The sequence below is a fragment of the Austrofundulus limnaeus genome, unplaced genomic scaffold, assembly GCF_001266775.1.
Source record: "Austrofundulus limnaeus strain Quisiro unplaced genomic scaffold, Austrofundulus_limnaeus-1.0 Scaffold101, whole genome shotgun sequence".
In the NCBI taxonomy this organism is placed as follows: domain Eukaryota; kingdom Metazoa; phylum Chordata; class Actinopteri; order Cyprinodontiformes; family Rivulidae; genus Austrofundulus; species Austrofundulus limnaeus.
Window position 1 is genome coordinate 994111 of NW_013952503.1, and position 10569 is coordinate 1004679.

The following is a 10569-nucleotide window of genomic DNA, read 5'->3' on the forward strand; positions in this document are numbered from 1 at the left end:
AATTTATTCAATGCAGCAAAATAAATTTAAAAGATGTAATTAACATGATGTAGTGTTTCCTCTACCGTTATTGGACAACCCCCCCAGCTGTTGGCTTTGAGTAACTGCGGCCCCTTGAGCAATTTAATGGAACAGCCCTGAATTAAAAATAAAGTTTGTTTGCATCTTCGTCAAGTAAATGCCTTAAAAATTCTTAAAATATAGCACACTTGATTGTATGAATTGCCATAAAGCAGACATTGCTGCTTACAGACTTTGCTAAGTTTTGTCATTGATTAAAATGGATCTAAACTTATTTGCTWCTGCAGTTCACATTTTCACTTTCCTCACAAACATGGAGCCCACATATCACTGATTATATGATTTAGTTAATGAAGTTAAAAATAAAATCTAACTTCTTTAATTGAGGCAGACCAGGCAGCATCTTCAATTACAGCCAGGGGTKCCACCAAGGAGGGGCCAGGGGGGCCGTGACCACCCATAAATAATTGGTGGCCTCCTTTTTTTTTCATTTAAATATTTGTTTATAACCTTTGTTTGACCAGGCAAATCCCAGAGACTACAGATCTCTGCTGCATGTGAAAGCAAATGATGCTTTTGATATGTGGGAAGAAACTTTCTGGAGAAAAGCCACACAAGCATGAGGAGAACATGCAAACTCCACACAGATCCAACCTGGGGGTCGAACACAGGATTGTCTTGCTGCGAGGCATCAGTGACCACTGAGCCGCKGTGCTGCCAGGCACAAAAGCAAAATTTGAGAAAGCAGAAGCAAAAATGCAGTTTTGCCTGAGTTTTGTTAAAGCTTATTATGTTTTTGGGATAAAGAAAATATAGTTCGTAGGATTTTTTGGTTCTCCCAATCATTGCTTATAAGATCTAAGGTTATTTGTGGCTTTGCATCTGAGGGGCATACAGACTAAATGTTGGGATGTTTCTGTGAGTTAGTTATTTTTCAAAGCCCAGAGGCCTGTGAGGATGAGATCAAACTGATGCTGAGAACACAACTTCAGGCTGTTTACTAGATTTTTTTCCCCCTCTGATGGCTCACTCATCTTCTCACACACACATCAGTGATTTCCTACATCTTTGAACAATATTTGATGTGTAAAATCTGCACTGTTAAACACTACCAGCAAAAATTTAACAGGTTACMCATCCTGATGACAGGTTTGACTCGAAGCAACGCTGCAGCAGTGAAGCTGTTTTCATGCTCAAACACACACTGCAACGAAAACAAACATTTTTTTTTCCATCCACTTCCCTGATTTCACCRTGACCGTGTCAAATCTGATCTGTTCTGACACAGAAAACGACAAACCACAACAACTCTGCTGTTAACAAATGTAATTCTCCTGCCAGAAAAAGAGAGAAAAATCAGGCTGATAGTGAAGCGCTMCCACATATTCACTCATTTGCACTCAAATTCACCATCACGTGTGAAAGGGCATTAAGCTGATTAAGTGTGTGTGTATGTGTGTGTGTGCTGAATTTCCACTATCGGAGTGAGCAGCTGCTTTTATCGGCCTCTCCAGAAGGGCCTGCTGTTCAGCCATCTGGGTAACTCCTGGGCTCGAATCAGTCTAATCTTCACAGACGCAATAAACACGCCAAAGTCAGGGGGAGAGAAATCTCTTTATGTGTAGGAGAGGAAAAAATCTGTCCATGCCCTTGACTTCCTGAGATCTTAAAAAAAAAAGTCAGTAAAAATATAAAATAGTCCTTCAGCTTCACTCAGAGCCTCATAATCGTCCTAATCCTAGAATATAAACATGTAAATAAAGCATGAGTGAGTGTAGATACATAATATAGCAGAAATTAAATAAACTGGATTGTTATTTCCTGGGAGTGTTAATATTTAATYGGTTAAAAGTGACCGCTAAAGCCAGAGAGAGCCACTTGTTTGTGTGCGACAAACACAAAAATTAAAAACAGCTAAATTTAAAATCAACTTTAGAGCAAATATAGACAAAAACCCTAAAGCCTGAAATAAATTCAGTTTTCCATGAAAAAATGTATAATCTTGCCCTTGCAGCTCATTCTGTCAAGGAAAAACAAGTAACTTGATGGCTGAATGAACAAAGAGATAAGATATTCTTTCTTATCTTGTGTTTTGACATATTGTCTTGGCGCACCGGCCGTTATCTGAGTTGAACCGAAGTCCAGGTTTGATGAGTTCAGTGTAGCAGCAGCAGCAGAGTGGCTCTTCATCTGACTGCTGGAACAAAACTCTGTCTCTCAAGGAAATGTTGACTGTATTGTTTGAGATATTAAAAACTTAGTGTGATCATTTATATTTGATRTGTAGTTTTCTAAATTCATGTTTGATCATGTGTTTACTTTTTTTTGGTCAAATGTAAGGGTAGTTAGCACCACATTCTGTTTTTGTTGTGCAGTTAGTCTCTAAAACTCCTTTTCCCCATACATGAAAGARTTTTTTAATCGATCTTTGTGTGTTTGTACCTCAGGGAGGTGGTAAGCTTCAGAGGACGGACTCCTGGAGTGGCGAAGCGAAGCGAGTTTCTGTAGGTGACCTGCTGCACGGCCCGGTTGAAGCTCTCAATGTCGTCACCCTCCAGCACCAACACAGACTGGCTCGGGTTCACGTGGACCTGAGAGTTTATATCGACTTAAATCAGGACTCTATAAAAATTTAACACTTCACAGTTTTTGTTAAAGCTAATCTCTATGGTGACAAAACACGGAGTGGTTGTGGTCAAATTTATCTGGTGTGGAAAACACAAAGATTACTAAATAATTTTAATGAGTACGATAAATGTGTCAAGCAACATTTGTAAAGAAGGTAAATATCATAAAGTTTATTCCCTGTTTTATCTTTWAACCATGTCTGAATCCTTTGTGATAATCCAGCCATTCATACATCAAAACTTTATTTACAAACATTTTTCCTGCAGAAATGCACAACTTCAAAAACATTGTTGGCTTCAAAATCTGCTTCAGAATAACAGCTTTATTTTTGTCTTACTACCATTTTCAACTTTTAGATTTTAGCTAACCTTTAGATATTTTTAGCTTAGAGCTAGTCTTTCAGTACTTTTAGATTTTAGCTACCATTTTTACTACTTTTATTTTGCTTTTAGTGCATTTACCTTTAAGTTACTATTCTTTTACTTTTAGCATTTAGATAGATAGCATTTGGGCACATTTAGCCTTTTAGCTTGTTCTATTTTTCAGCTTTTAGCTACCATTTTGCTACTTTCAGCTTTAAGCTAACCATTACCTACTTTTAGCTAGCTTTTTGCTAATTTTAGCTTTTAGCTACTGCTGTGCCTCTTTTAGAAATTAGATAACATTTTGACACATTAAGCTGGCCAATGCTACTTTTAGCTTTTAGGTAACATTTTGCTACTTTAAACTGGCTTTTACTTTGAGTTAGTCTACATTTCATTTTTTGCAAACATTTTGTCTCTTTTAGCTAGAATTGTGCTAGTCTTCTATTACTTTTAGCAAATGTTTGCTTCTTTTAGATTTAGCAACTTAGCTTTAGCTTCTACAGCACAATTTAAACACTAGTTTTACAGAAAATGCATTTTTCTCTAGTCCTTTTCATGTTTTAATTTTATACTCAACAGTTTCTGGTTCTGATGCAACATGATGTTACCTTCATTCCAGACCCCAGGGTCTCCAGATCTCCAAAATCCAGCCCCTCCCTGCAGGCGTACAGACACTCCACCACGCTATGAGGCTCCACGCTGCCAGGACGCACCGTCACCCCCGACAGCAGCCCATGGTAGCCGCCCACATACTTCACTAAAATGTGAACACCCATAATTTTATCTCTCATTATTTTATAAATTGCACTTCAACAACTGGTGACAAAGAAAAGCAGCTCACAACTTTGTGAAACATGTAGGTCACCTGAGTCTTTCCCCTCTGGGATTGTGTTGTTTAGAATCTCCTTCTGCTTTTCTTCAGGCTCTGCTGGGAAAACCAGAGAGGAGCAAAATAAAAAAAACAGAAAACTATAAGCCACACCGAGMAAAGCACTTTAGAGGAGTGAGTCATGAAGAGACAGGCAGACTAAATCTGAAGGTGCAAAGATAGACAGAAAGAAGGAAATATATATTGTATATAAATAAATAACACAAGCRGGAAAACTGTAGAGGATCTTCAAAAATGCAACAACTCCTCATTATCTGGCAGCAGCTGCTCCCACACAGCCAACACACCCAGTGTGGATGAAAAACTCAATGCGTGTGTGTGTTTCACTGGTAATTGGCAGCCAGTTTCCCATTTTAACGAGCAGTTYGAGTGTAAGTGTCTCATAGCTGTCTGCCCCCTGTGTTGTTCTTCTGCTCTAAATAATTGATAAGTCATTTATATTATTAGACYTTAAAAACAAAACGCAGCGAGGAATTGAGTAAAATGAGGGCGAAAGAAAGAAGCATAACGCAAAACGTCTCAGCAGTTCGTCCTGAGATGCCTTATGAGGGTTCATGACTATAGCCAGACAAATACGTACGGCTATTTTTAGAGGTGGTATTTGATTTAAATTACATTTCAGTATTGAAGGAATATATATATAAAAAATGAAAGGAAACTGCGCACATCATATTTTTTATGCATGACATTAAACGCATCATTAAGCTGGAATGAAATTTGTTYTAGTGAGCATAAAATTTACCCCAGCAGGCGCCGATGAGCATCCTCTGACGGGGTGCAGGGTTGGGGATGGCCCCATTGTCGTGAATGAGAGCGGGGTCAAAGGTCACACCGTCCACATAGAGAGTCACTGATGGGAACTGGACACTGAGAGAGAGGTGGTGCCACTCGCTGTCACACACCTGTGGGCGGGAAAGCATTGAGTCAAACTAAAGCAAAAACAAAAAAAACATGGAAAAATCAGTGGAAAAAGAAGAATTATGATCCTTTTTCACTTAACAGAGGCTGCTAAGYCCAACTCCAAAGGTCAGGCTCTTTGAAAATAAATCTGAGAGGTTGAGAGGTGACTAAAGTGGTAAAAAGCTGCACGATGTCAGAGAAGCAGCTGAAATATTATCTTTAAATATCATATTGACATTAATGATTGTGATAAACCCACATTTCCCTCACTCTTCATTTTCTGTTCTGTCATCACAACRCTCACAGCACTCTCCCTTTAGCAGCTGGGCTACAATTATCTAACCCTGGAGGGGGCATCAAGGCCAGCAGGAGTCCATCTGATCGGCCAAATATATCATTAGCAGGCAGAGCATAAAAAATTGCTTTTGGAGTACGATCAGTCGGGGTACAAACCCAAAAAATCCTACCATTTCATTTTGTTGTACTTTGTTCTGTTAAAATTTGTCTTTTTAGCAATTTGTTTACATCCATTTAAAAATGCTTAAAGTGGAGATGCATTTTGAAGGAATGCTGGAAAATTCTAAATGTGACAAAAAAGGCTGAAATATTTACTTTAAAGAATTAAAAGCAACACATTTCATCCACCRCCTTTTATGCTAGAGTTTTAGGTTAAGATCATCTTATGTTGATAAATGAGTTGTAATTATTTCRGTGGGAGGAGCTTGTTAAAGACTGACTATTTTGGGTGGAGTTTGCAGAACGCTGGGCAGTTGGGGCAGACATATAAATTGGTCAAAACATCCAGAAAGCATCCATAACTTTAAATTTAAATAGTAATTTTAGTCATAACTCGAGGCGGGAAGGTGCTAGACACACAAAATTGAACACAGTACATGTGGAGGGATGTGTAACAATGAGGCTAGACCCGACATGAAAAATATTGCTATTTTTTAATATGAATATTAATATTAGTCATAACTTGAGACAGGAAGGTGTTAGTCGCACCGGTCAATAAATTTTGTTTACATGTTCACAATCATTTTACTTTTACTTCAGATTTTAAATTGACCWAAGACAAGTCAATCTGATCAATCACAGTTTTGACAAATTCTGCCCACACAGCTAAGAAACTCCTCCTATATACTGCAGAGACCCTACGTGTGCAACATCATAACACGTGACAATCAGACTGTGTTTTCTGAATGACTCTTAACTACTACTACAGCAAATTTTAGGTCTGTATTTGTAAAACTGACTGAGTTATGGCAATTTTTCGAGGTTTCTTTAGGSTCAGTGTGCTACGGCAGCCATCTTGAATGAGGTTGTTGWGTTGTAGATGCACATCAAATGATTGCTTTCTGTTTTTCAATAAAATCCAGTGATTATTACATTATTTGTTATCTGCTATAGACAAATGAACACACAGAGGAAAAGCACTATTGCTTTGGGCATAAAACAGACAATTATATAGTGTATGTTTGAGTAGGGATATAAGGAAAGCATTTGAATAAGCATCCTTCATATAAATTGGTGCATTTATTTTACTTTTTATAAACAAATTAAACAAAACACAAACATGTCAGGAGTTATAAAGATAGGAGGGGTTGAGAGGGAAGGAGCAGGGTAACAAGATAACGCGGTTCAGACAGAAGGATTTAACAAATCTTTTCTGTATCAGCTCAGCTTCTTTTAATCCAAGTGACTTCAATCTGTCTGAGGCGGGTGGATTCAGTCAAAACAAACCTTCTTTCACCCCAGCAACACACAGCAAACCACACAGACGCACAAAGCTTGCATGAAGAATATTAAAGAGGTACAGTAACTCCTTATTTTCATGCATTTTGGTGCACAAACGCATGATTATGATTACAAATGATTTTAGCAGTTTCACAGATGMACCAAAATAGTGTAGACCTTTAAAGGAAATGCTTTATGTAAAAACTCTACAGACCGTAATAGATGTATTTACTTTTATGTAGAACTTATTTTTCAGTCTGAAATAMAAGAAAGTTTAAGTAATGTGTGGAAAAACAGGGTATCAAGTGTCATTTGTTCATTTCCCTGAATGTATTATAGCTAATAAGTTGATATGATGAGGAGAAAAACAATCACATGTAGCAAAAACTGCCATCATTATAAACAGGCAGGTTTTGTGTGTGTTTATATGTCTGTCTGTTAGCAAAATATCTCATGAATCACTGAACAAATAATAAAACTCACAGAGAATAATAACTGGACCTTCATCTACAACTGATTAACTTTTGGAGTCAACCTGATTTGAGCTGGCTGCCACAGTCAAATGAATTTAAAGGGGCTAGTTCATGTAAAATCAACTTTTTTGAGTTTTATATCACATTATAATGTTATCCTCTCATGAAAACCATGCCCAGAGTCTTGCTTTGACTCATTCATGCATGTTTGAGAAATCCTGTAGTGTCCTGAGGCAGCCTATCCTGRCCCTTGCCTTCCTACGCAGTTCCGCTCAATTCTAGTTTCCCTTCACTGCTCCSTCTGGGATTTCTCCCATTGACAAGGATTTCTTCGGGAGAATTTTCATCCGGGCCAATCAGAGAACAGAACATTGATTTTCTGCTCAGTGTCTGCTTGTAGTTTATTTTACCTGGACCAATCAGCAAACAGAAGGCGGAGTTTTGAATGACGTCGATTTTCTGCGCAGTGTCTGCTAGTTATTTTACCCATGGCAGTGGAGGAAGTGAATGAAGGCAGGCCGTGTTGATATTAAATTTGTCTGACAAAGCAGCAGCTCTCATTTACACCCGCCTCGTATGACTCTGTACTTTTCTCCTCTCAGTAGRGTTGTTTACAGCGCATGCGATTTCCGGTTAGCTTCTTAGCTTAGCCTCCTTCACAGTGGAGCTGGCACACATACGTTGCGGCCAAACGATCCAATCATTTTAAGCTTCAGCAGAGGCCACGCCTCCAGCAAGAATCACTTCTCTATAGCCGAGAGTCCAGACCCTCGTACGAAGCAAASTGAAGGACAAGGGTCTGGTTTTAACCAGGCTAGAGGCAGCCAGGCAGGGGAGCAAAAACCGGTTGGGACTAGAACCACCTTTTGGGTTCAGCTCCTCCTCTGGGCTGTGTCTCCGAGCCGAGCATCCTCATAACAGAGCCACCCCCCGCACCCCGCCCATGACTCCTGCAGGCTCTCGACAGCAACAAAGCAAACAACTGGTGACACTGAAAATGAAACCGGAACTGAAACTCTCTGCTGAGATCCCAGTATTACTTCTCAGTGCAGTCCTTTTCAGATTCAAAATACATTTTGAGAAAATGTACTTTCAGATGCCAAGTAAACCTATGCCAACTATGCCAAGCACCCCCCCAATTTGTTCGAACTAAAAAACTTAGATTCCTACTTTTGATACCCAGTCTGTCGACCAGAAGAAGGAGCTAATGAACAAAACCCGCATGTGAGCCACCAGAACACCAACAAAGAAGAACATTTGAGTCTTTTTACCTTTCCAATGTTACCATTGTGCATTTTGCGCCAAGTAAAAAGTTCATAAAATTAAAATTCTTACAGAACATAARTCTATGGTATTTCATCCAGGAAGAACTCTGGTTTGCTACCTCATTTGAACCATGTAAACTTTTTTGCCCCTGCCTCTAAAAAGAGTCAGAATTGGAAATCATTACTGTTCAAAATCAAACAATGTCCGATCCTAATTATGAACACTAACAGATTACGCAAGGTCTTTGTTTAAAAGTTTGCATGCATTCCTTCCCGGTGTGCTAGGCCTTTAATTATATCCAGATAAGAAAAATGTTCAACAAGCTCTGTGGTCGATACAGAAATTGATTTCCATCTTGCCATCTTTTCACAGGTAACGAACTGCGCAATACTTCAATAAGAGAACAGTTTCTAAGGATGGATGATGCACACAGCATGAACCAATAAAAATTATCCAGTTACTACAAAAAGTCTGGAAGATGAAGGAAAAAAGGCTTTAATTTACTGCAGAGGAAAAAAACTGTGCTCATTCAATTAAACTTGAGTACATTTTAGTAATTACAGCTACATTTTGAGTGAAACAAAGAAGAAGCCRTGCAGAGAACGAAGCATTTTTCCTTGTACCTGCTCCAATTTCCACAAGAACTTGACGGGCCGTGCTGCCGAGACGTCGGGCCAATAGAAGAGGGAGAGCCGGCAGCCGTGAACGGAGAGGGCGTAATGAGAGTAGGAGTCATCTGAAGAGAAAAAAAACAAAAGGAATTAAAATGATTGTTGCTGGATCTTTTTGTAGTTTTTCCAAAAATAAATTTTTGGAAAAACTACAAAAAAGAAAAAAACAAAATCACTTTTCTTTTATTCTGACGAGTGAATTTCTTCAAGAGAAGGCCTGGTTTTCTTGTAAATTACACACGATATTTTTAGGCACGATTACAGTGTTTTGCTGTTTTTCTGCTGTCCACTCAGCTGCACAAAGGTGACAGCTGGAAGTYGAGTGCCTCTCACCTCAACAGCTTGATAATATTTGTTGAGGGTAAAATCAGATTTCTTTTTTTAGACTTTGATTTTACTTGTAGATCAGAATATAAGATGATGGATGAAAGAAACAGCATGCAACCATTGCAATATCCCATCAAAGTGCACATAAATCATTCAAATTGCAGCAAAACCAGGGTGTCATTATAGCCTAAGAGATGAAACACACCATTCTTAACAGTGCTGCAGACAATCGTCTCCTCATCCTTGCGGTTTCCCCTAGACTGAGTGGTTGAAGACTGGCTGTTGGCAGCCCCCCTACGCATCCACAGCTGAAGGGTGAAATGGTCTCCTGATAGCGTGGACACGATCGGATCCGGCACGGCTGCAACATGATTTGACCCGTTGAAGGAGAAGACCAGAGATGAATCAGAAGAGGGAAGAGTGGGCAGAGCGGCGGTCCAGTTAGCTGCCGGAGATGGAGGTGGGAGAAGGTCCACTTCGCCCCTGACAGCACCTGAATAAATCAAAGTAAAAAAAAAGAAAAGGCTTAAATAAAAGCAGATTTTGACTCTTGATTATGACTGCTTTAGTTAAACTTACCACACAAGCGACGCACAGATCTGTCAGAATAACTGTCTCTGTCACAGCCCTTCCCAATGTGGCCGGTCTGGAGCTCTACGGTGGCCTGGATGTTCCACACTGTCTCTTCACAGGTCTCCAAATGCAGGCTGGGGAACAGAGGGATGCTTCCTGACCCTGGTGTGTACTCTACACGTTTTGTCCATCCTAGAAAAAAAACAAAACAATACCATAACTTTACAAGTTATTGGGCTAAATTTGAATTCRAAATAGATGGAAACTATTAAAAACGGAGCAAACAACAGAAATCTGCATAAACAATGTGATGAACTATAAACAGAATGATAAAAATCAAAGATGTCAAATGTTATAAAATGTTTCCTGAATTTGAAGATGAGAGCTTTGAAAAAACAATCATTGCTGCCACTTGCATCACTTTTTTAATTTCACTCAATAAGATTAATATTCAATACTGAAGGTGCCCTCAGATATGAAAGTAACTCACGTCATGTGCTTCATTGCACCCTGATATGTTCACAGACTTTTGATCTGTTTAAGAATAACAATCAGACTGGTTCTTCTCCTCTGAAGCAGCATCTACGATTTCCAGGTGTCAAATTTGACCACAATCCATCCTTAATAAGCGCCAAATTTAGTTTTCAAAACAAAAGGAAATTCATAAAATCTTTGCAATTTTACACTATAAAACATATTTTTTTTGTTTACAATAGTAG

General features: G+C 38.9%; 1 protein-coding gene across 4 annotated transcripts in view; it reads right to left on the minus strand.

Annotated features, from left to right (window-relative positions):
- The window catches only part of clstn3 (calsyntenin 3), a 39893-nt gene that overhangs the window by 18061 nt on the left and 11263 nt on the right, over window positions 1-10569 (minus strand). The window contains exons 7-13 of one of the 4 annotated variants that reach the window (XM_014013461.1): window positions 9857-10042; window positions 9483-9770; window positions 8903-9015; window positions 4646-4805; window positions 3856-3939; window positions 3623-3771; window positions 2464-2612 (exon numbers count right to left, since the gene is read on the minus strand). In XM_014013461.1, coding sequence (XP_013868915.1) covers window positions 2464-2612; window positions 3623-3771; window positions 3856-3939; window positions 4646-4805; window positions 8903-9015; window positions 9483-9770; window positions 9857-10042 — 1129 coding nt within the window. Of the gene's footprint in view, window positions 1-2463; window positions 2613-3622; window positions 3772-3855; window positions 3943-4645; window positions 4806-8902; window positions 9016-9482; window positions 9771-9856; window positions 10043-10569 lie in introns of all 4 variants that reach the window. The other 3 variants (XM_014013460.1, XM_014013463.1, XM_014013462.1) reach the window with 3 other exon arrangements.